The sequence below is a fragment of the Arachis ipaensis genome, chromosome B05, assembly GCF_000816755.2.
Source record: "Arachis ipaensis cultivar K30076 chromosome B05, Araip1.1, whole genome shotgun sequence".
Classification (NCBI taxonomy): Eukaryota; Viridiplantae; Streptophyta; class Magnoliopsida; order Fabales; family Fabaceae; genus Arachis; species Arachis ipaensis.
This window is the reverse complement of record NC_029789.2, coordinates 72,839,953-72,866,217: the sequence shown is the minus strand read 5'-3', so window position 1 is coordinate 72,866,217 and position 26,265 is coordinate 72,839,953. Positions and strand designations below refer to the sequence as shown.

The following is a 26,265-nucleotide window of genomic DNA, read 5'->3' as shown; positions in this document are numbered from 1 at the left end:
TTTGTGGAGTTGAACGCCAGGTTTTGATCCATTTCTGGCGTTCAACTCTGGTTTTTGATCCCTTTCTGGCGCTGAACTCCAGAATTGGGCAGAGAGCTGGCGTTGAACGCCCATTTGCGTCGTCTCTTCTTTGCCAAAGTATAAACTATTATATATTTCTGAAAAGCCCTGGATGTCTACTTTCCAACTCAGTTGGAAGCGCGCCATTTTGAGTTTTGTAGCTCCAGAAAATCCATTTTGAGTGCAGGGAGGTCAGAATCCAACAACATCAGCAGTCCTTCTTCAACCTCTGAATCTGATTTCTGCTCAAGTCCCTCAATTTCAGCCAGAAAATACCTGAAATCACAGAAAAAACACACAAACTCATAGTAAAGTCCAGAAATGTGAATTTAATATAAAAACTAATGAAAACATCCCTAAAAGTAACTAGATCCTACTGAAAACATACTAAAAACAATGCCAAAAAGCGTATAAATTATCCACTCATCAGAGCAATATTGGGAAGTGAACAAAAAAACCATGCATTTCTTGATGTGAGAAATATTGATAAAATTCCCCAAAATAAGCACAAGATAAACCACAAAATCGGGGTTTATCAAATCTCCCCACACTTAAACCAAGCATGTCCTCATGCTTAAAATAAAAAGACCAAAGATCATGATGGGAAAGGGTTTATGAAATGCAAACTACCTAAATGGATGCATGCAACTAATGTAAAATCATCTACCTACTTGGTCAAGAGTAAATCTATCCTCCAAGAATACATGTGAGCATATAGGGTGAAAATAGTATGTGATTCATGAATCCTACCAAATTGAACATCACCATGGAATGCATATGACTTGCTAAACGAACGCTTGTGAAAGCCGGGAACAAGCATTGAGCATCGAACCCTCACCGGAAGTGTATCCGCTCTATTCGCTCAAGTGTATAGGGTTCTGGCGTTAGAGATTTTTGCCAGTAAAGAAGTTCATAAAAATAGTCGCGTTGTAGATATAGTCTCTAAACCAACAAAAACCCCTTCGTACAAACGTTTTGGTTGTCACAAGTAACAAACCCCTTAAAAATTGTTAACCGAGTATTCAAACCTCGGGTCGTCTTCTCAAGGAACTGCAAGGAAGTATGTTCTTATTATTGGCTATAAAGGTTGTAATCGGGGTTTAGAAGGTGAGAAGCAAGTGATTTGAATGACAAGTAAAGTAGATGGCAATTAAAATAAATAAATACTGTAAAGCAACTTCTGGCAAGATAAGAGAAATTGGAAGTCCAACTTAGTTATCTCTCTCAACAATAATGAAAGTCGAATCTAAATTCCACTTAGTTAACCTTTACTAAAGCAAAGGAAAGTCAAGGGACTAATTAGTTTGACCTTCGAATCCTAGTTATTTCCTAAGAAAAAGTTGGGATTATTGAAGTTCAGTTCAATTAGCAAGATAGCGATTATCAGTTATGTTGAGTTTGATAATGTTGAGTTACTGATTTCTTAACCAAGACCAAAAGGGGAAAAAGTAAAATTGCTGGAATAAAAAATGTCCTTAGATGGAAAGCAATGGTAACACAAATTAAAGAGAAAGCAATCAATAACTAAAATACCTCAAATAATCATTAATTCAAATAACAATCTGTAACATGGAATAATTCATAAGCCAATTGGGCAACATCTGTAGATACAAATAAAAGCATTAAAGTAAAAGTAGCATAGAAACACAAATTAAAGTAAATATTAAACCTGGATCGAGAGTCACTCTTAAAAACTAAGAGAAGTCCTAAATCCTAATCCTAATCCTAAGAGAGAGAGGAGAGAATCTCCCTCTCAAACTAAATCTAAATCATGGAAAGTAAAAATTGGCGAGCTCCCCCTGAATGGATGCGTTCCCCCACTTTATAACCTCTGATCTAGGCCTTCTGGACTTGGATTTGGGCCAAAAAGGGCTTCAGAATTCGCTATGAGCGTTTTCTGTAATTTCTGGTGCGTGGCCTCTGTCACGCGTCCGCGTGGGTCACGCGGTCGCGTCATTCGGAGCTTTTCTTGCCACGCGGTCGCGTCAGTCATGCGACCGCGTCATGTGCGTTCTGCTTAAGGCGCGCGGTCGCGTCAGTCATGCGGCCGCGTCGCTGTTGATTCGCGCTTGGCATGCGATCGCTTCGTCCATGCGATCGCGTGGATGCCAGTTTCTTCCACTACAAGAAACATCGTTAAAATCGACGGCCAAATCAACGGCTAGGCCGTCGATAATATTAAAAATCGACGGAAAAATGGACGGCGGCGGTGGTCGCTATAAAGCTTGTCGATTTTTTAAAATTCTAATAAAATCGACAGAATGTTAAACCGACGATATATTTTAAATAAAATCGACAATTCTGACGTCGATAATATGAGGTTAAGGTTTTCAAATATGAAGTAAAAGCGATGCGTCTGTCGTCGATAATATTTAATAAAATCGACAAACTAACTGTCGATTTTGGATTTATTAAAATGGACAAGCAAACCGTCGATTTTGGACCTATTAAAATGGACACAATAACCGTCGATAAAATTATAAAAAGATTGACAAGTTCTCCGTCTAATTTTTATTTTCTTTTGTCTATTTTGAATTCAAAAATCGACATTAATGTCCTCGATTTTAATAGCTACAGTTTTTTTTTATTTGAAAAATAATAGTCAATTAAATATTAAATAATGAGACAAATAAACTTTTAAATACAAAAATAAAATTTATAATAAATATTAAATAATGAGTTTACATACTTATCAAAACAATAATAACTAATCCTCTAACTTAAAGATTTAAAACAAGATAAGTTACTAAACTCCATTAATAATACAAAATATTCAAAACAAAGTAAATAATCCTACTCGTACTCATCTAAATAGTCCTCATCTGAGTCATCGAGATCGTCAGAATTATCCTCCATATGAGCGCCCTGTGACTGTCCTAGGGGCTGCAAGATAGGTGGGAGTTTTCTTCTTGGGGCTGCGCTTTTCTGGGAGCTTGGAAAAGTAAAAGGAGGAGGTGGAGGGACACGTGATCCAGAACTACTAGGACCCATGGCCCTCACATACTCAATCAAGCTGCTAAGTTGATGACTAAACTGATCCATCTGTGAGTTACTGGTGTTGAGATCCTCACGCAAGGATTCAACCGTCTGTTGCCACTCTCTTTTCTCCCTTTGATAGCGGTCTTCAAGCTCTCTATATTTAGCGGCATGTTGTTCAACTTCCCTATTGAGTATTATAATTTGTTCTCTAAGATCCAAAACATCAGTGCTGGTGGTCGTGGTTGGCCCATCAACCCGAGGTCGCACCATAGAAGAGTTCCTTACCTCACCCATGCCATATACCCTACCTCTTCGTTTTCCACCCACTGTCTCAATCCATATGCTTTCCTCAGAGACAGGCGGTGGATCAGTTACACCAGCCTCTATAGCAGCCTGTCGCTTTTGCTCAGCCTGAAACATGCGCTCTTGAAATGTCTCCTACAATGATTGGTAAACTACTTTAAGTATCAATAATAATGCAAAAGTTAAGAACATATGTGACAAAAATAAGTCCAAAATTACAATGAAGGAAAGTATTAAGTCATTTCTTTTTGCACATTCTAAGTTACACAAAAAGCAATTACAATGAAAATAGGTAAGTTACCTTTGCCATTCGGGAGTGTTCATCAACCCATTGAGTCCTATCCTCTTTGCGAGTATGGGTGTGCTCAAAAAACTCATCCATTCACGATGGTCTTCCAAGCAATTGATTCTACATAATATAAGTAATAATCAAAAGAAAGAAGTTGATATTATTGTCAAGGTTTAGAAAAAAACTCAATTTTTTTACAAGAGTACACAACTAAAGTTCAGAACGTTAATTGATAGAGTGGCGCCTAGTAACAGGTTTGGGGTATTTTACAAGAGAAGAGATAAGTAACTCTACTCTATTAGCTGATAGTTAGCAATTCTAGCTTGGTTTAGCCGGCTGTTGGTTTTATGCTTCTCTGTTTTGTCAATTATGTTAGAGCTGGAGAGAAACTCTCTCTCTCAGTTGGTAGTTTCAACTGTCTAAGAACCTTCTAGGGAGTGCGATTTGTAATCCCTTTTCAGCAATAAAGTCCTAACGTTCTGCTAGCTACTGGTTCTATCACAATGCTACTAATTCTACTTGCTTGTTGGATTTAAGGTCCTTAATTATGACTTCATGAAAACTACTATAATTATCAGCTTTTATATCAAGGTGTAGGAACAAAATATGGGACAGTTAGTTGAGTGACTAATCTCTGGAACTTCACAAAACAGTGAGACCAGGTAGGCCCATTCATACATATAACATTATTTATAATCTTTGATTGTTAGCATCTCATCCATCATCAGAGTTGTAGATGTCATTGTTTCTATCTCTCAAAATCTATCAAAAAATTAAATAGAACAAGAATGTGTCTCTCCAATAAAAATCTTACTTCAGCTAGTTGTTCAAGCTAGGACAAACATACTAAGGAACAATGAGAAAAACAGTGCATCAAACCAGATTACATATTTTTTGTATGAAGTATTCATAAACATCAACAAACCAGATTCTAAATCATTTCAATCTCATATCTAATTCTAAATGCAGGTGCTAACAATTTGAGTTGATAAACAACTTACCAAGCATAACCTCGCTTTTGGAAAGGTGGTGCCTCCTGCAGTGTGAAGAGAGGTACCTCGAGTTGATTTTCTAGCAGCTGTATTTCTCGCCTGTAATTGTCTATAGGCATCAGTGTCCCAATGTCTCATCAATTCACCAAGAACTTCTGGTGGGATCCAATATGGACGGGCTCCTTTTTTGCGAATGGCATGGAGCATACCTCATAGGCGCTTGGCTGCCCTAAACCTCCAAGCTTGATAGATGTCATCCTCTTCCGTATCAAGAATGTCAAAGCATTTCTATTTTAAAAAAAATAACATCTTGCTATTATATAACATACTATAATATATAAGATTCTAAAATACTTAAAATAAGATAGATAAAATTTACCCTCCATTCTGTCCACCATATTTTTCGAGTATCATCATCTGCCTCATCAAAACTCAGCCAAGACTTGTTGTAATTTTCCTTAAAAACCTGAGAAATGCGCTTCAAGCCAGGCTTAGGTGGGTGCCAACTACATCAATAATTCCAAGGTATATCTGTTCAGTGTGATGGGCAGTTTTCATAATCATAGGAACAGTGTAATTGAAAAAGAAAAATGAAAAACAGCTTTTAAGTTTGAAAGAAGACTCTTGAATTTCTAGTAAAAAAGTGTGACATCCCAGCAACTTCTTACAATAAAATCTCATAATATATAGAAAGGGACATTAGCTGATATCATCAATGATTAGCAGATGTTTATATCAGCTAGCCTAGATTCTAACTAATTATAAAGACATATTATTTCATAAAAATGAGACATGCTATTCATAAAATTTAAAGCAAATAACAAACCATTTGGCACCATCGTATCTAAGTTTAGGAGCACTTGTGGCAGAGTGACCAGTGGCAGTGGATGTTCCTGGACCCTGAGTATCTTGGGTACCAGTAGATGTGGTTTGTTTTTCCCCACAAGATCCTGCTCGACTGGGAGCTACGATAGCTGGATCACTCTGCGCACCATGTGAGGCAGTGTTGGGATGCTCATTGGCTTGTTGAGCGGATGATCTTGGTGCACCCGGAGTAGGCATCATGTGTATCTGAGGCTCCTGACGAGAGGGGGTAGTAGTAGCAATAGGTGGCGGTCTCCCACTAGTCGAAACAGTCGTGCCTGATGATGACCCAACGAGAGTGTATGGATCTGCATGTAAGTCAAGCGGGCGACCGGTAGAAAGCCTAGGCCTCCCCTTTCGGCCTCGACCACGGCCACGATCTCCGTCTTTACCAGAGATATGTACAGTAGCTGGATCACCCTTTTGGCCTCGGCCTCGGCCACGGCCATGACCACGACGGCGATCTCCGTCTCTACCAACCATATCCTGTACACATTGAAATTAGGTTTAATAGAGTGGAAATTATTTTTTAATTAAAAACTTGTCTCTTCAATGAAATTAACTTTTCACCAAAAGAAAAATTTCCCTATATAATATGGCAGCTTGTATTTTTATGTGTGTGTGTGAAATAGTAGTAATATGGCAGCTTGTAGTAATGAAAGAAATTTTTGGTCAACGTAATTGCATACAGCTATGTGATTATAACTGGCTAGTAAAGGGCACGTTAGTATTAATCATTTTTGTAGGTAATAATTATCTGCTTTCTTCTGCCGTTTATTAGTGTCACCATTAGTCTAAACCTTATACATTATGCAAACTTCTCAATTAGTATGCCCAAGTACATAATGAGTGTTGCACCAAAGGAAGAAAAAGAAAAAAGTACAATCATGATTATTTTCCAAGTGTTCAATATATGAGTAAGAATTTATTTACCCCAGCCATAAGATTGTTAAATAATATTTTTATAAATGATAAATTACATCAATCCAATTTATTCAACTATTGAATCATGTTATTTATCGTAATAATCATGCTATTACTTGTGTGGTGGTGTGTATTATGACAAAAAGTAGAAAACAATACACAATACATATGTACACAACCAAATAAAATAAATAAATAGCAATATTTAACACAAATTTAGATATTATAAAAATAAATTAAAATTTTATAGCAGCAAATCGGCCAAAATTTCAATGCAAAATACTAAAAGAAATTTAAAGTTTATTTCATCGATATAGTGGTACAATCCAACAATAAAATTAACAAATATGCCTAAAATTCTTTTTCCATTTCCACATATGATTCCCAAAACAACCCACTGTCAAATTAAATCAACATATAAAGCAGTACTATACATTTGTGCTCTTCCCCACCCACACATCTATTCACGTGATCAAATGTAAAGAAAGGAATATGATTCTATGTCTAAACAATATAAATGATCAATTAGCCACTAATAATTCAGATTGTTACACTACTTATAAATGTTTTACTTCACATGACTCTTGTCTTCCGTTCAAGTTTAAAGGTTTAACATTTGCCATATAAAGATTTGCAACACAACACCAACATGGAACATATAGAAATGAATCAACTGATATCCAAAACCAAAAGGTTAAGGACAAATGATTAGTGATATTCTATTAAGTATTAACGACATTTTTTCCAGAATATAGACACAAGTCAAATGCCTCAAAGCTCATTGGTGTAAAATAACCAATCCAACACTAGTTTACTGCTGAAAAAAATGATTTTTGGACATCAGAGCTCTGTTGTCATAGATTTTAACATGAAAACCTTATACTTCCCTATACGTACACAGAGCTCTGAGCACCTAAACTGAACTCTGCCTAGAACTTTAAACACCTTAATGTTGAAAAATAGAAACCTAGCTCTGAACTAATGAAACTTATCTCACATCATATACCAGATCTTCATTGTTATATGCCCTTCTAGTCTTCATTATGCTATTTCACACACACACATATATATAGTAGTAGCTATAATTACTCTCTTCAATGTACTTTTTATTTTTTACCTTGTATTTTTATATTCTTCTGACATAACATGGATTGCTGGCAGCCTGTCACACGCATGCACAAACACTAGCTAATACAAAGAGGCAAGGGAAAAAAAGAAGGAGGAAAACCTCTGAAAAGCAATAAGATTGAGAAAGTGATATACCTGGGCAGATGAAGTCCCTGCTGAATCCAATGTTTTACCCTGTAAAGAAGTAAAATGCTACATGAAGGTTAATGGAGGTAACAGATGCCTAAACAAACAAAACTTGAAGGTATAACAATAAAATTGAAAGAAATGTTTCTAGCTGACTTCATCAAATTGAAATAGACAGCATAATGGACCTGTAGAGAAGTAAAATGCCACATGAAGGTTAATGGAGGTAACAGATGCCTAAACAAACAAAACATGAAGGTATAACAATAAAATTAAAAGAAATGTTTCTAGCTGACTTCATCAAATTGAAATAGACAGCATAATGGAATAGTGTAAATGGATGCCACTGTAACTTCATTAAGAGAAACACTCACAGTTAACAATTAATTTTCCATAACTAACTTATTTGAATATGGATGCATGCCAGCTTGTATGGCAGAGGCTTCTTAATCACTTAGTAACTTGCATGAATTCAAATGCATGCTTAAGCATTTACTTTTCCTCCAACGCTTACCTAATTTGTTAGCACAGCAAATAACTATGGAATATGAGGCATGAATCATTCTTTTTATATTAAATCTTCATTAAGGTAAGTTAGAGTTGAACTGTATTGATACGTGCTTCAAAGTATTCTCCACCCTATTCCAAAAGCAAAGAAATCAAATTATACGGAACAATATATACATAAACATAGAATTCAGATGACAATAGAACATAGAACCATGGTCACGAACTTCATATAAATAACTCCAAACAATAAAATTCCAGATAAAACATGAAAGATGCAAAATCAGGCAATTAAAAATGAAACCTCAAAGCATGCCGGAATCGTTTCCGGGAGGAGGATCAGTCCGGGGAGCTAGAGGTGGGCCGGGGGAAGCGGCGCGGCAGCTGAAATGGCGTCGCCGGAGGAGGACGGTGGTGGAGAGTGGGTGAACAGAAGGAGTGAGTGAAGGAGAGAAGAGAAGGAGGTTCACGGAAGAAGAAGAAGGGGTAACCGTGACTGAGGAACGACGGCAGTGGAGAATGACGGCGGCGCAACCGTGAATTTGGGAGAATTGTGTCTCTGGTGATTGGGGAATTTGGGGGAATTGGGTTATGAACTTTGGACGCGGGAGTGGGCGCGGGTATTTGTGATTTTAGTGATAAAAATCGACGGCAAGTTTTGTCGATTTTAATTTAAAAAAAGCAACACTCTAGACGTCTATTTTATATCTTAAATCTACACCGTCAACTTAGTTGCAGGAAGTGATCTAGATCGTTTATAATTATCGACGGCAAGTGTTGTCGATATTTTAAATAACAAAATCGACACCATGTGTGTCGATTTTAAAATAAAAGTATTTCCATCTACTTGTTCGTCGACAGTGTGACGATAGTAGTGTTTAAGTTAATTTTTTATAAAAATATCGACGGCCTGGCTGTCGATTTTAATATTTTATTTTTAATTACGTTTTTTTCTCAATATCGACAGCAAGCTGTCGAAAAATATCGACGGCAGAAACAGCCGTCGATTTTTGGCGTCGAAAAAAAGGCTTTTTCTTGTAGTGTTCAGAAGCTCCGTTTTGTGCTTTCCTTCCATTTTTGTATGTTTCCTTTCCATCCTTTAAGTCATTCCTACCTTAGAAGATCTGAAACTACTCAACACACTAATCACGGCATCGAATGGAAATAAAGGTAATTAAAATAATTAATATTAAAGCACAGGAAACATGTTTTTCACATACATCACATAATAAGGAAGGGAAAGTAAAACCATGCAATTAATATGAATAAGTGGGTGAAGGATTGAATAAATCACTCAAATTAAGCACAAAATATATCATAAAATATGGGTTTATCAGGTTCGTCACTCAATCTTCTCCTAATCATGCTTTCCAAGATTTGTCTTTCATCTAACAATCAACAATTACTTAATGCATGCTTACAAGTATCATGAGGTCTTATTCATGGGTTGTAACGGGGCTAGGGTGAAGGTAAGGATGTATATGGCCAAGTGGGCTTAAAATTTGAGTTCTTGATCAACCTAGGATCCACTAGACACATAGAACAACCTATACAACTACAATACATTACCTAGCTACCCTTGAGTTTTACTCTTTTTGCATACTTATGCATTCTTTTCAATTCACACCCCTATGCATTGTTTTTGTTACTTTATCTTGGGACATCTTTGTCCCCTTTCATTGCTTTCTCTCTTTTATTATTATTATTTTTTTTTATTATTATCCCCTTTTTCTTGGGGTTTCTTTGTGAACAAAAGTTTCACTGCATACAGTTTTATCATTCAACATATGAGTATGTTCCCAAATCCTAGAATTTTTCAATTACACTACAATTACACACCTATATATCTACCCGAATTTCCCAAGTATACCCTCCTATTTGAATGACACACATCCTAACTTACCTAAGCTAATCAAAGATTCAAATTTAGGGACATTCATGGTTTTTCACTTAGGGTTGTTTATGTGTTCTATTTAAGAACAAAAGGGTTTATCATGGGCTCAAAATTGGTTAGCAACGGTAGATAAAAGGGTTAAGGCCATTTGGGAAAAGTGACTATTGAAATGATGGCCTCAATAATGTAAATGCATTCATACACCAAGCAATGGACATATAGAATCAGACAAAGCAAGGATCACAATCATAGAGAGAGAGATATGCACACAAGAATGGAAATAATGGTTAAAAGATGTAACCATGCAATAGGCTCAAAACTTTCATGCTTGTGTTCTTAGCTCAATCACTATGTTCCAAAATACATTCTTAAAGCAAGTTTACTGCAAAAAAATTTTCAGAATTTTGGTAGGTCACCCAGGACATAGTTTCTTGAAAAGGAATTTATTGTTTTAACCAAGTAACTCTATAGAAACTAACTATCATGCAAGGGTATTTACAAGCAAAACTAACTACACATGCAATATACTAACTTCTAAGCAAAAGATAAATCCATGGGTATTGAGGGGAAGAGAATGTTACCCATGGAGATCGGTCGAACGACCTCCCCATACTTTAGAAATTAGCACGGTCCTCCGTGCTACGAATAATACGCAAGGGACGGTCAGGACCAGAACCTTCACTATCCCCATCATCAGAGCTCCCATCACTTGGGTTTGAGGTGGATGTGAACATTTTGGGTTCCTCCATGCTAGGGGTAACACAATGCAGAAGCTTATTGATGTAAGTGTACCGGCGGTGGTTGCGCCGCTCATATCTATCAAGCTTCCGGTGAAGATCTTCTATCCTTTGATGTGTGGATCTCAGTAGTGGTGATGATGAGCTAGATGGAAAAAGAAGTGGCGGGGCCATGTCGAGGCTTGGTTTGCTCATGGGAAGGTGTAGGTATTTCCCGCTTGGGACCACATCACCCTTAGCCGGAACTATGATCTTTTCGTCCTTGGCTTCCCAAGAAACACCCGCAGTAGTAACTAAGTCATACACCAATACTGAAAATGGCAAATTACCCTGGTCGAGAACTTGACTAATCGCTTGCTTGACAAGAAGCGGAATATTCACCGGCCTCTCCGTGAGAACACACCAAACAAGCAAGGCGAGGTCTACCGTGAGGGACGACTTGTGGGTGCTAGGTAGCACATAGTGGGATAGGATCTGGGCCCAAGCTCTAGCTTCCACAGTGAGGAAGCGAGCGTCAATGCTCTTGGGCCTCATCTGGAGTTGACCTTGGGTCCAAAATGTCCCTGGCTCAGCAATGACTCGGAGAATCGAGTCCCAATTGAATCCATACTTCACTCGCTGACGTAAGACTTCTTGGTAGCCATCCATGTCACTTGGCACTAGTAGGACATTAAGCACTTGCTAAATAGCCTCTTCTGAAACTGAGACTTGCTTTCGGCGCATGTATACCGATTGAAAAGAGGGTAGATGGTAGTTAGTGTAGAATTCTTCCACCCATGAGAGGTTGATTTCCCTTGGTTTCCTCAAAAGAAACTCCCATCCTCGTTGTTCAATGCACGGCAAAATATAAGGAGCGACCTTGTCCGGCGGAGTGAGTAGATGCTCAGGATGATAGTTCCTTACAGCTACGGAGGGGAACATAAGTTCACAAAAGCGGTTGGGGAACCTTGAGGAATCTTTTGCCGGTTTGTCCTTGTCATTCTCATCAAAAGGAGCGGGTGTCTTCCCTTTTTTGTGGCCGGTTTCCTTGAAGCTATCTCCTTGCCTTTCTTGGTGGCCATCCTGAAAAGGAAGAGAAGGAAGAAAAACATTAAACCCAAGAATCAATTTGACAAAAAACATGCAAGTGACTTGTGGTGCCCATGATGAATGTAAAAGCAAGGGTCACAACACTTGGCATGGGATGCAAGAGGAAGTAAAGCATACAATGGCATGAGAAGAGTAGTCTTAAGCATCCATAATAAAGAGGAAGTCATGTTCAATTAATATCTAATTGGCAAGTATAAACTTTAAGCACAAAAATTAGACTCAATGCATTTAAGAGAAAGTAAGTGAATGAGGAGGGAGCACCAATTTGAAAAATATATGACTAAAATGAACCAAAATGGTATATGTGCATTTCCTCGAACACTTGGCGTGCAATAATCAAGCAATGAGCAATTATGAGATACTAAACCAATTCAAAGCCCAAAATAGAACATCAATCATCACATAAACATCACAAAATGGGAAAGATAAGAAAAAGAATGACAGAAGATCTATTAATGCAAATTAAGCTCAAATTCAACATCCATGGAGAAATAAGGAAAAAGGAAAGGTAAGCAAACAAAAAGCAAGAAACATCATCATGCAAGTAAAAGGAAAACTAAGTAAAGCAATAAGAAGCATCTAACTAGAGGAAATAATGCAAGAGAAAATAAAGAAGAGAAGTAGAAGAAGTGAAACCTTGAAAAGTATGAAGGAACAAGGTTGAATCTTCTTTTGTGAAGATGAGAAAGAAAATGGGAGAGGTGTAGTGCCACCGGAAAAAGTTGGTTGTCGCCGGTGAGTGGCCGGAGACAGTGGTGGGGGGTAGGAAAGAAGAAGAGGAGAAGGGAGATGATGGAGGGAGAAGGAAAAGAAACTAAGAAAGAAAAGGGTTTGAGAGAAAGAAAAACAGGGCAAGGTGCGAAGTATAAATCTGACTCGCGCAACCGGCGCGCGCGCGCAAGGTGCGTTGGCGCGTCAGTGAGGATGCTAGCAGAGGACGCGTGCGCGTCAGTGGTGCGCGCGCGCGAGGGGAGTTGTGCCTCAGGCATAGAAGTGGCATAAAGTTGGCTCAAGTCTCTGGTTTTTGTACCAGAGTGAATCAGTAAGGCAGGCGCACGGACGCGCACCTTGCGCGGACGCGTGCTTGAGCTATTTCGCAACTGGCACAGACGTGCACAATGCGCGGACGCGTCAGTTTTGGCACAAGGTTGGCCCAATTGTGGCACAACTCTCTGGTTTTTGTACCAGAGAGTCCACATATCTCCATCGGCGTGCGCGCGCATCTCCATCGGCGTGCGCGCGCAGCTCCATCGGCGCGCGCGCGCACCGTGCGCTGGCGCGTCGATGGTTAATTTGCAAGGGTGCGCACAGGCGGCATGTACGCGGATGCGTGGGTGCCTGGCGCGAGTTGGGCACGAAGTGGGCATGACTCTCGGGTTTGTGGCCCAAGAGTGGAATTTCGCCACTGGCGTGCGCGTGCACTGTGCGCTGGCGCGTCAGTGCCCTTCTTCAAAGAAATATTTTTGTTTACTTTATCTTTTTCACATCCTATCTACATGAACATTCTACATATCCAACAAAATCAATAAGGCTAGCATTCTTATGCACTCAATCAATCATCAAAAGATCACAAAATTCACAAGAAACTAAAGATACGAACAAGATGGTATAAACAAGGAAGATCTTACCACGGTGGGGTGCCTCCCACCAGGCACTTTTCTTTAACGTCCTTAAGTTGGACGGTCCTTTTCTTAAGCTTCCTCTCTCCTTGGTGCATCCTCCAATATCTACACCTCTAGCTCTCTTGGGGGCTTGCAACCATGATACTTCTTTACTCTATGTCCATTCACTTTGAAAGTTGCTTCACTTCACTCTTGGGATCAAACAATTCCACCACTCCGTAGGGCTTCATCTCCTTCACCTTCAAAGGTCCTTCCCATCTAGAATGGAGCTTGCCAGGCATAAATTGGAGCCTTGAGTTGTAGAGGAGGACCTCATCACCTTCTTGAAAGTCCTTCTTCCGGATGTGATGGTCATGAAATGCCTTAGTCTTTTCCTTGTAAATTCGGGCATTCTTATATGACTCGTTCCTCAAACACTCAAGCTCTTCTAGTTGTAACTTCCTAGCTTCACCTGCCTTGGCTAAATCCATGTTGCACTGCTTTACCGCCCAATAGGCTCGATGCTCAATCTCCACCGGAAGGTGGCACGCCTTACCGTAGACGATCCGGAATGGACTCATCCCTATCGGAATCTTGTAGGCCGTTCTATACGCTCATAGTGCATCTCCTAATCGGAGGCTCCATTCCTTTCTTTGTGGATTGACCACTTTCTCCAAGATTCTCTTGATTTCCTGGTTGGACACTTCCGCTTGTCCATTTGTTTGCGGATGATAAGCAGTAGCAACCTTATGCGACACTCCATAGCGCTTGAGCAATGCTTCTACCTTCCTGTTACAAAAGTGGGATCCTTGGTCACTCACGATTGCTCGTGGCGACCCATAACGGCATACAATATGATTCCTAATGAAAGAAACAACAGCATTGGCATCATCAAGGTGGGTAGGTACGGCCTCTACCCACTTTGACACGTAGTCAACCGCTAACAGAATATATAGATACCCACTAGAGTTGGGAAACGGTCCCACAAAGTCAATGCCCCATACATCAAATATCTCACAAAACAACATAAGTTGCTGAGGCATTTCATCCCTTTGGGATGCGTTTCCTGACTTCTGACACTGATGGCAAGACACACATAACCGGTTAGCATACTTGAATAAGGTTGGCCACCAGAATCCACAATCCAACACTTTTTTAGCGGTCCTTTGTAGGCCAAAGTGGCCACCACATTCGGATGAATGACAAGCTTCAAGAATTGGTTGGAATTCAGACTCCGGGACACATCTTCGAATTACTTGGTCTACGCCCCTCTTCCACAAGTGAGGATCAACTTGTCCCTTTGGTTTTTCGAAAAGTTGGGAGGGAAGATTCTTGCAACCAAGTAGTTCGCCATTGGGGCAAACCAAGAAAAGCTATCCGACACAGCATGCAAACTATCCAATGGGAATGAGTCATTGATCGGAAATGGATCAATTTTTAAATTCTTAATGCAGCTTAAATGATCTGCAACCTGGTTTTGAAATCCACTCCGGTCCCTAATCTCAATGTTGAATTCTTGCAAAAGCAAGATCCAACGTATGAGTCTAGGCTTTGACTCATTATTTGTCAATAAGTACTTTAAAGCTGCATGATCCGTGTATACTACTATCTTTGAACCTAGCAAATAAGATCTGAATTTATCTAAAGCATGAACAATAGCTAGGAGTTCTTTTTCAGTAATGGTATAGTTGGATTGTGCCGCATCTAGTATCTTAGAAGAGTAAGCAATGACATAAGGGAGTTTACCATTGCGTTGTGCAAGCGCGGCACCCACAGCATGGTTTGACGCATCGCATATTATCTCAAATGGCAACGTCCAGTTGGGGCCTCGCACAATTGGTGCCGTGGTAAGAACTCTCCTTAGCTCTTCAAAAGCTTTTACACATTCACCATCAAACTCAAAATCCACATCTTTTTGGAGTAGGCGTGACAATGGCAAAGCAATCTTGCTGAAGTCCTTGATAAAGCGCCTATAAAATCCTGCATGTCCCAAAAACGAGCGGACCTCCTTCACGGATGAGGGGTGAGGCAAAGTGGTGATAACATCGACCTTGGCCGGGTCTACAGAAATGCCTTCATGAGATACTACATGTCCTAACACTATACCTTGTTGTACCATAAAGTGACATTTTTCAAAATTTAAGACAAGGTTAGTGTCAACATATCTAGCTAGGACCTTGGCCAAGCTCTCTAAACAAAAATCGAATGAAGTACCATAAACGCTGAAGTCGTCCATAAAGACTTCCAGGCAATTCTCCATTAGATCGGAGAAGACACTCGTCATACACTGCTGAAAAGTAGCAGGTGCATTACATAGTCCAAATGGCATCCTTTTATAGGCAAAGGTGCCAAACAGATAAGTAAACGTGGTCTTCTCCTGATCTTCAGGAGCAATATGTATCTGGAAGTAGCCAGTAAATCTATCAAGAAAGTAGTAGTGAGATTTACCTGCCAAGCAGTCTAGCATCTGATCGATGAAGGGTAAGGGGTAATGGTCCTTCCGTGTGGCGGCGTTCAATCTTCTGTAGTCAATACATACTCGCCACGCATTTTGTACTCTTTTAGTGACCATTTCATCGTCGTCCTTCTCGATCGTTGTGATGCCCGACTTCTTGGGGACAACTTGAACCGGGCTTACCCACTCACTGTCGGAAATTGGGTATATGATATCCGCATCCATTAATCGGGTGACCTCTTTCTTCACTACATCGAGGATAGTTGGGTTGAGCCTCCTTTGCGGTTGCCTAACCGGCTTAGCTCCATCTTGGAGAAATATCCTATGCATGCACTTGCGGGGGTCAATTCCCACAATATCCGCTAGGCTCCATCCTATTGCTCTCTTGTACTTTCTGAGAACATCTAGGAGCTTTCCCTCTTCTTCACTTGAGAGCTCACTAGCAATAATGACCGGAAACCTTTGGTTATCCTCTAAGAAAGCATACTTTAAATGAGATGGAAGGGGCTTTAATTCACTTTTTATCTCAAGTTGAGGTTCCTTTTCATCAATCTCATGGGATTCATTCTCGACAACTTCTTCATGTTCATCTTCTTGGTCATCCGTCTCCTCAACAATGGGGTAGCACAACTTGTCATGGTCTTCTTCTTGCACTTCCGCTACCACTTCATCAATCACATCACATCGGAGCACGGAATGTTCTTCGGGAGGATGTTTCATGGCTTCCTCTAAACTGAACTTGATAGTCTTGTCTCCAACCCCAAAGGAATATATACCGGTGAAGGCATCTAACTTGAACTTGGAGGTTTTGAGGAAGGGTCTACCAAGTAGAACGGAGGATGAGCTTCTATTTTCTGTTGGAAGCATTTCAAGGATGTAAAAGTCAACCGGAAAAACCAAATCCTTAATTGCCATGAGTACATCTTCCGCTATCCCCATCACTGTGATCACACTCTTATCGGCTAAGGCAAACCTCGCCGCCGACTTCTTTAATGGGGCTAAATTCAACCGCACATAGATAGAAAGTGGCATGATGCTTACACAAGCTCCCAAGTCACACATACAATCATGAAAAGTGTATCCACCAATACAACAAGACACTAAGTATGGTCCAGGGTCACCATATTTTCTTGGAATAGGTTCCATCAAGGAAGAAATTGAACTACCCAAGGATAATGTCTCCAATTCTCCTATCCTATCCTTGTGTGTACACAAGTCTTTCAAAAATTTTGCATACTTTGGAATTTGTTGAATAGCATCAAGGAGTGGTATGGTTACCTCAACCTTTTTGAACACTTGAAGCATGTTCAAATCAAACTCCGGTGTCTTCTTCGCCTTCTTCACCATGGAAGGAAATGGAATAGGAATTGACTCATCCACTATAGCTTTCCTCTTGGGTTCCTTGGGGTTTACTCCTTCTTCCTCATGCCTTTTGTCTACCACATCTTCTTCATGTGGAGCTTCAACAACTACCTCTTCCTCATGAATTTCTCCCATGACCCTTGGAGGTATCTTCTCTAATGTAGTCCCCAACCGTAGAGTGATGGTGTTGAGACCGCCTCTTGTGTTTGGTTGGGGTTGGGATGGAAGGTTAGAGGAACTTGAGGGTTGATTGGTGTTGTTATTGGGGGTTGGTGATTGGCTTGACATGTTCATCTTTGAAAGCATGTTGGTGAGGTTGGCCAATTGAGTATTCAAGGCCTCGAATTGAGCTTTGTTGCTCTCATCTCGTTTTTTTATAGCGGCTCTAAGCTCATCAACTTGATTGTTGGAAGATGGAGGAGTTTGGTTTTGATTTTGTTGTCTATGGTGTGGTGCTTGGTACTTGGTGTAGTTGTTTTGGTTTTGGTTGGAGTGGCCTTGGTTAGCTTGGTAGTTGGTGTTGTTAAGGTGGTATTGGGATGAAGATTGGTTGTTGTTGTGATGAGAAGAAGAGTTGTTCCACCTTTGGTTTTGATTGCTTCCTTGTGCATTATCTCTCCACCCTTGATGTTGATTACCACCTTAATGGTAGTTGTTTTGACCTTGAGAAAGGTAGGGTGGACGGTTGTTATAATTCACATTGGCTACCACAAGGGCATGTTCCTCTTGAATTTGATGGCATTGGTCGGTGTAATGTGTGATGCTAGAGCACAAACCACAAATTCTAGGAGGGCCTTCAAGTTGAGCAACCAGAGGTGGGGCTTGGACGGCTTGGATGGAGTAGTATTCCTTTTGATCCCTTTGGATTTGTGTAAGGATGGTGGTCATATCCCAAAGTGCCTTGGTTAGACTTGCTTCGGAGGGGGATGGTTCTACCACACCCTTGAGAGGATTACTTCTCACCCTTGTGTGTTGTGTAGCTTCGGCAACATCCTTTATCAAATTCCAAGCTTCTCCCTCTGTCTTGTTTTTCGAAAGGGAACCGCCACTAGAAGCGGTGAGCAATCTTCTATCTTCTGCACAAAGACCTCCGGTAAAGTAGCTAATGAGCAAGTGAGTGGTCATTCCATGGTGTAGACATGACTCCAATAGCCTCTTGAACCGAGACCAATACTCGTACAAACTCTCTTGATCTCTTTGCATTATACCCGAAATCTCTTTCTAGATGTAGTCGGTCTTCTCCGGTGGGAAGAACTTATCAAGAAACTCTCGTCTCAAGAAATCCCAATTAGTCATAATCTCATCCGGTAGCGAGTAGAACCATGTTTTTGCTTACGCTTCAAGAGAGAAAGGGAATGCAAAAACCATGATAGCTACATTATCGGCTCCATGCCTTCGAGCCGTAGAACAAGCAACTTGAAAATCCTTCAAATGTCGGATGGGGTCTTGACCCGGCAATCCATGATACTTAGGAAGTAGATTTATCAAGCTACTCTTCAACTCAAAGTTTGGATCAAGGTCAGGATACCTTGCTTGCAACGGTTGAAGTATGATATCCAGAGCTCCTTGCTCATGCAAAGTGATCCGACGTGGCTCTGCCATGTGTGGCTCACCTGTAGGATGCAAAGATGTATTAGTAGTGTCAACAAAAGAATAGGAAGTAGCGGACTCCAAGTCACTCTCGGTGACGTCTAGTGATTCGGTATTTTCCTCAAGAGAGGCTGAAGTACTAGGCGTATAGTCCAACCACCGTCTAGCTTACCGAGTGTGTAACAAAGTTCTTTCGATCTTGGGATCAAAATTGGCTAAGCTAGAATTCGGTTGAGACCGAGTCATCAAACTTGAAAGTCATAGCACAAATGTAAAAGAAATATAAACTATAGCTAAGTATTGAGAGAAGTAAAATATCTACAATATTCACATATTCACATAACCAATATCAAGGCATATGTTGCAACCACTCCTCGGCAATGGCGCCAAAAATTTGACAGGCTCCCAAGGGTATATTGGTAAAGATTTTCTCCAATAAAATCACGTTGCAAGTATAGCTCTACCAACAACAATCCTCAGGGGTCAAATTTAGAGAGGGATTTGGTTGTCACAAGTTCAACCCCAATAGAAATAACCAAAGTATTCAAACCTCGGGTCGTCTCACAAGGAATGGGCAAACATGTGCTTCAACATTGGTTAGAAATCTGGGGTTGTGAGTTATGAGCATGAAAATAAATGGGAATCTTAACAAGCAAGTAATCTTAAATTGCAACAAACTAATTCAACTATCTAAGCAAAACATGAGTGATTCCAATGAACAAGCAACATTCCACTTAATTATATTATAAACCAAGCAAGTAACTGTAAGTAAAGCAAATAATTTGGGAAAATTGGTTTTCAAATATGAATAATAAAAGCAACTCTTGGCTTGGCATGGGAATTGGGGTCACGATCCTTGTCTAACAACCGTATCTTGACAATTATGAGGAACCAAGCTCATTAAGTCTACCCTCAAAGTCTTAAGTACGTGATATCTACTCCTAGACTGGAAGTACGTCAAATGGCTTTGATCACATCAACCCATAAGTTCCAACCTACCTACTAATTGGATTAGTAGTGGGTTAGCGTCAATAAGTATCAAACTGACCACCAAGGGCTCCCAAATCATCAAATCCATTAGATCCAATGACTCAAGTTTACCCAATTCCCTTGACCTAGGCCAAGAGTAAAGAAGACTACTCCATAATCAAAGTAAACAATTCATCGAACACTTGGTAAGCATTAACAAAAGACATGTTCAAAATAGCAATTAAATTGAAATCTACAAGTACCCACTAACAATTATCAACATACAATCATCCAAACAAAAAGATTAAACATAGAAATCATCAATGTCACTTCAACAAGTCAAGATTCACAACATTCATGAAATGGGTATAAAATGACAATTGACAAGAATTCATAAAACTATCACTAGATATAAGCAAAATTATAACAAGGAATTCAAATTGAACAATTAAAACTAGTAATTAACAAGATCCAATTCATAAATCAACAAGGGAAGATCAAATTAAAACTAGATCTAGAGAGGAACAAGGGTTTCTCTCTCTAGAATAACTAAAGAACCAAAAACTAGCTAAAATTATGTCTTAGTGTAAAAATGATTGATCCCTCCTTTCCCCCTAGCATCCTTTGGTCTTTTCCATGCAGAAACAGCTTGAAATTGGGCCTGATGAGCCTCAGAAATTGCCAGGCACGATTTCCTTTAATGAGGTCACGTGCAGCTTCCCACGCATGCGCGCCATGCGTGCGTGCGCACCGATTGCTTTTGCGATCCACGCGTGCGCGCCAAGTGCGCGTGCGCGTCGATAGGAATCTTCTGATCCGCGCGGATGCGTCTATCCTTGCATGCCGCTTCCAGCCAATCCCATCCACGCGTCCGCGTGGAGTGCGCGGGCGCGCCGATGCTGCTTTTCCCAAGATTTCAATTCTTCATGTTCCTCCCTCTTTGTACATGCTTTCTCCCTCTCTTCTAAGTCATTCCTACCCTATAATTCCTGAAATTACTCAACAAATACATCACGGCATCGAATGACAATAGAAGAGGATTAAAATATGACAATTTTAAGGCAAAATAAGCATGTTTTCCATCGTGGAGCAATATTGGGAAGTGAACACAAAACCATGCATTTCTTGCGAATAAGTATGAGAAATATTGATAAAATCCCCCAAAATAAGAACAAGATAAACCACAAAATTGGGGTTTATCAATATTCCCCGTCTCATTCACCAAGCTATGGGCCGCATCCACGCTAAGGGGAACCTACCCTTTCCCGCTCTAGTGACCGACTTAGTTGCCGCAGCCGGTGTTCCACAAGAGACCAAGGATCGGAGGGCCATGATCCTAATAGACGGCAATGTTATTCCAAATAGGAGATACCTTTACCCTCCAGCAGACACCGAGGGACCAAACTTAGCCATCCCCAAGAGCATTCCCACCACATCAACCGCACCAAAATCATCCATGCAATGCATAGAGGACCTCCACAAGAAGCTTGATCGTTATGAGTGGCGCAATCAACGCCGATACACTTTTGTCAAAAGGCTCCTAAGTTGCTTAGCACCACCTATGGAAGAACCGGAAATTTCCACATCCACCGACACCGACAATGAAGATAGCGATAATGGAGAAGATGATAGACACTCGGGAGCCAATCAACCTCTGCGTCTCACTCAAGGCACGAAGGACCGTGCCAACTTCTAAGTGTGGGGAGGTCGGTCGGCCGACCGGTCTTCATAGGTAACACCCGAATAAATTTCGAATCACTTTTGTTAATTAGGATAGATTGCATAATTAGGATTTTCACCCTTTTTACCCCATTTGCATATTAGTTATCTCTTAATAAATCCACTTAGTTAGAGTAATGACTTCTCCCCTAGAACTAGAATTTTAGGGCAACCCTACCAATTTTGAGAATATTTTATGCTAAGCTTGTTCGAAGAATGTAATTTGGAACATGGATTTTGAGCTAAGAACACAAGAAAGTGAGTTTTGAGCCTAACTGCGTGGTTACATCTTATAACCACTTACTTCCCTTCTTGTGTGCATTGTTCTCTCTCTATGATTGTGATCCTTAATTTGTTTGACTCTATATGTCCATTGTTATATGTATGAATGCATGTGCATGATTGAGGCCATCAATTCACTTAGCTACTTACCCAAATGACCCTACCTTATAACAACCTTTGCAACCAATTTTGATCCTACGCTTAACCCGCTTATTCTTAATTTTAGCACATTACAAGCCAAAGGCGAAAAACCATGAATATCCCTATTTGAATCCTTGAATAACTTAGGCTAGTGTGTGTGCCATTCAAGTGTGGGAAGACGGGGGAGAGCATTGGTTGAAATAAGAGCATGTTGTTTTTGTTGAAAATATTAGGAAGTGGATACATACTCATGTGTTGATTAAATGTACAAACCCTATGTATTGATGTTCTTGTATAAAGTTGAAAAAAATATATATATGAGAAAAATAAAACGAAAAAAATATATACACATATATATGTATAGAAAAAAGAGAAAAGACAAGAAAAGAAAAGAAAAGAAAAGAAAAGAAAAGAAAAGAAAAAAAAAATATATATATATATAGAAAAAAAAAAGAGAAGCAATAAAAGGGGACAAAATGCCCCAGAGTAAGAGCTAGAGACAAATCAATGCATATGTGTAATGATCAAAAGTAAATGCATGAGTATGTGAAAGAGTGAGGAATGGGTAGTTAGGTCAGTGCATAATTGTATAGGATGTCATATAAGTTAGGTGGAGAGCTTAAGTTAATCAAAGGATTCAATTTTTAGCACACTTAGCCAAATATATATCCCTACCTTCACCCTAACCCCATTACAACCTAAGGAAAGACCTCATGATATATGTATGCATGCATAGAACAATTGTTGATTGTTAGAGGAAGAACAAATTTTAGAAGAGCATGAAGTAGGATAGGATTGAGTGATCAACCCTATACACCAAGCGAATAGAGTGCAAATACTTCCGGTGAGGGGTTCGAAGCTCAATTCCTTGTTCCCGGCTCTTGCGAGCGTTCCTCATGCAAGCTATGCATATTTTACTTCGATAAATAGAATTGGTGGAGTTCATACATTGCCCATCATCTTGCTCTATGTGCATATATACATGTGTATTCTAGGAAGATTGAATTGCTCTTGACCAAGTAGATAGTAGCCCACACCCTAGTTGCATTCATGTAGGTAGATTTCATCCCATGAGTCCCACTCTCTTGTGATCCTTTGATCTTTTGCTTTCCTTTAGCATGAGGACATGCTATACCTTAAGTGTGGGGAGGTTGATAAACCCCGTATTTAGGGTTTATCATGTATAGAATTTAAGGGTTTTATCAATGATCTTCCGCACTTATTCATATAAAAATGCATGATTTTGTGTTCCCTTCCCAACTTTGCTTCATAGATTAAAACATGCTTCTTTGGCATCAAAATTGATATATTGTAATCCTCCTCTATTACCATTCGATGCCTTGATCCGTTTGTTAAGTGGTTTCAGAAGTTACAGGGCAAAAATGGCTGAAAGGAGTGAAGGAAGTATGCATGAATGGAAGGAGCATGGAATAAAGCAAATTTTGGAACTTGGGCATGTGCGCGTACGCGTGGATGTGTACCCCCATAGCCGGCTGAGTGGAGCCGAGACGAGGAGCCGGCACGCCTATATGGCTGGGCCATATTTCCTATGACGCCCGCGCGCACTATGCGCCTGCGCGCGGATCGCAGAAGACCCCAGGTGCGCGTACGCGTATAGTGCGCGTACGCGCCGATGTGCACACGTGATTTTTAAAAGGAAAAATGTGCCCAGCAATTTCAAGGGGATCCCAGGCCTAGTTTTAGAGCAGAATTTTGGAGGGAAAAGCTTAAGAAGACCAAGGATTAGGAGTGTTAGGACAATGAGTCATAATTCTAGATATTTTAGGGAGTTAGTTACATTTTGTTTTTCGAGAGAGAAACTCCTACTTCTCTCTAGGATTTCACTTCCTCCATTGTAATTCTCCTTTGATTCCTTGGTGAGATCCATTGCTAATTCACTTTTGTTTTGATACAAGTTGTAGATCCACTCTTCTTCTACTCTTAAATGATGTTCTTTTTATTCAATCTCTTAGATCTAGATTTGTTTGACTTTATTGCTTTGAATTTGGACTAATGAATTGTGGAATTTCATTCAATTGCTTGATTGTTGATGATTGTTTGGATTAGATAGCTTTAATTCAATTTTCTTCTCTCAATTACATCATATCTTCTATGATTTCCTACCAATTGTTTGTGATAATGACAACCCTAGCTATGGAGTAGATTTCTCTTACTTGGCTTAGGGGTTGAGTTATTGGAGACACTTGAATAGTGGATATCAATTATAGATTATAAATTGAGAATTGCTAATTGACTTGGAGTGCACTAAAGCTAGACTTCCCTAGGGTGAGACTAGGACTTGTGGCTCAAGTTAGTTACTCTCACTTGACTTTCCTCCATTGTTAGGGGGTTAACTAAGTGAAGCAACAATCAATTCTTATCATAATTAAATGAAACTATAATGACGGAAATTCCAATACTTACCCTTAGCCAAGGCCTTTATCTCAATTAATTATTGTTTGCATTTGTTAGCTTGAATTCTTGCACCAACTCTCAAAACCACAAAAGATTTCTTAATCAATGATGTACATTCTAAAGCAATTCCTAGGGAGAACAACCCGGGATCAAAACTCTCGGTCATAGATTTTAGAATTGCTTGATGTGATATTTGCGTGTTGGTTAGACTATACACACGATTGAATTCATTCCTAATTTCTAATCGGCATAAGAATATTTGGTTCATCACTAACCGACATGCAAATATCGCATCAAACAATTCTAAAATCTATGACCGAGAGTACTAGTCCTGGGTCGTCCTCCCTAAGAATTGCCTTAGAATGCGCATTATTGATTAGGAAGTATTTTGTGGTTTTGAGAGTTGGTGTAAGAATTCAAGCTAATAAAGGTAAACAACAATTGATTAAGATAAAGGCCTTGGCTAAGGGTGAGTAATGGAAGTTTCATCATTTTAGTTTCCTTCAATTGTGATTACAATTGATTATTGCTTCACTTAGTTAACACCCTAATAATGGAGGAAAGTCAAGTGAAAGTAACTAACTTGAGTTACAAGTCCTAGTCTAACCCTAAGGAAGTCTAGCTTTAGTGCACTCCAAGTCAATTAGCAATTCTCAATTCCCAATCCACAATTGATATTCACTACTCAAGTGTCTCCAATAACTCAACCCCTAAGCCAAGAGAAATCTACTCCATAGCTAGTGTTGTCATTTCCACAAACAATTGGTGGGAAATCATAGAAGACATGATGAAATTGAGAGAAAAGAATTGAATTAAAGTTATCTAATTCAAGCAATCATCAACAATCAAGCAATTGAATGAAATTCCTTAATTCATTAATCAAAATTCAAAGTAACAAGGTCACAAATCTAAAATTCAAGTCAGTGAATCAAAAGAGCACTAATTGAGAGTAGAAGAAGAGTAGATCTACAACTTGTATCAAAGTAAAAGTGAATTAGCAATGGATCTCACCAAGAAATCAAAGGAGAATTGCAATGGAGAGAGTAAAATTCTAGAGAGAAGTTGGAGTTTCACTCTCTTAAAGAAATGTAACTAACTAGGAAAATATCTAGCAATGTGTCTAATTATCTCAATCCCCCTAATCCTTGGTCTTCTTATGCTCTTCCCACCAGAACTCTGCCCCAAAACAGGGTCTGCAACTACCTGAAATTGCTGGTCACGTTTTCTCCTTAAAAAATCACGTGTGGCCATCGGTGCGTATGCGCACAGCACGCGTACGCGTCCCTGGGGCTTTTTGCGATCCACGCACAGGCGCCCAGTACGTGCGCGCATCCAAGTATTTCTGGCCTAGCCATATAAGCGCGCCAGCTTCTCGCTTCGGCTCCATCGCACCGGCTCTGAGGATGCACATCCACTTTTACGCGTATGGTGTACGTGCACGGCCATGCCCAAGTTCCAAAACTCTAATTTTTTTATGCTCCTTCCATTCATGCATGCTTCCTTCATCCCTCTTAGCCATTTTTGCCCTATGACTTCTGAAACCACTTAACAAACGGATCACGGCATCGAATGGTAATAGAGGAGGATTACGATATATCAATTTTAATGCAAAAGAAGCATGTTTTTATCTATGAAGCAAAGTTGGGAAAAGAACACAAAATCATGCATTTTTATATGAATAAGTGTGGAAGATCATTGATAAAACCCACAAAATCTATTCATGATAAACCCTAAAAACGGAGTTTATCAACCTCCCCACACTTAAACTATAGCATGTCTTCATGCTAAAGGAAAGCAAAAGATCAAAAAATCACAAGAGAATGAGACTCTGATGCCAGG

The 26,265-nt window shown here is 39.8% G+C and overlaps 2 protein-coding genes across 2 annotated transcripts; both read right to left on the bottom strand.

Annotated features, from left to right (window-relative positions):
• On the bottom strand, positions 2,818 to 3,739 carry LOC107641901. The gene is made up of 2 exons (XM_021103510.1): positions 3,644 to 3,739; positions 2,818 to 3,450 (listed from the first exon to the last, which is right to left on the bottom strand). The coding sequence occupies exons 1-2, from the start codon at positions 3,722 to 3,724 to the stop codon at positions 2,854 to 2,856; spliced, it is 678 nt and encodes a 225-aa protein (XP_020959169.1). The 5' UTR covers positions 3,725 to 3,739; the 3' UTR covers positions 2,818 to 2,853.
• Positions 4,384 to 8,023, bottom strand: LOC107641902. The gene is made up of 6 exons (XM_021124082.1): positions 7,962 to 8,023; positions 7,675 to 7,713; positions 5,922 to 5,973; positions 5,450 to 5,849; positions 5,003 to 5,129; positions 4,384 to 4,911 (listed from the first exon to the last, which is right to left on the bottom strand). Exons 3-6 carry the CDS (start codon positions 5,968 to 5,970, stop codon positions 4,834 to 4,836), a joined length of 654 nt encoding a protein of 217 aa, XP_020979741.1. The 5' UTR covers positions 5,971 to 5,973; positions 7,675 to 7,713; positions 7,962 to 8,023; the 3' UTR covers positions 4,384 to 4,833.

Excerpts from the sequence above, each read along its gene's own strand:
- LOC107641901 (XM_021103510.1), bottom strand. The coding sequence starts at position 3,724 with ATGGATGAGTTTTTTGAGCACACCCATACTCGCAAAGAGGATAGGACT. Across the intron at positions 3,451-3,643 it reads AACACTCCCGAATGGCAAAG|GCTGAGCAAAAGCGACAGGC; the intron begins GTAACTTACCTA and ends CGCATGTTTCAG.
- LOC107641902 (XM_021124082.1), bottom strand. The coding sequence starts at position 5,970 with ATGGTTGGTAGAGACGGAGATCGCCGTCGTGGTCATGGCCGTGGCCGA. Across the intron at positions 5,850-5,921 it reads TGGTCATGGCCGTGGCCGAG|GCCGAAAGGGGAGGCCTAGG; the intron begins GCCGAGGCCAAA and ends GCCGTGGTCGAG. Across the intron at positions 4,912-5,002 it reads TATGGTGGACAGAATGGAGG|AAATGCTTTGACATTCTTGA; the intron begins GTAAATTTTATC and ends TTTTTAAAATAG.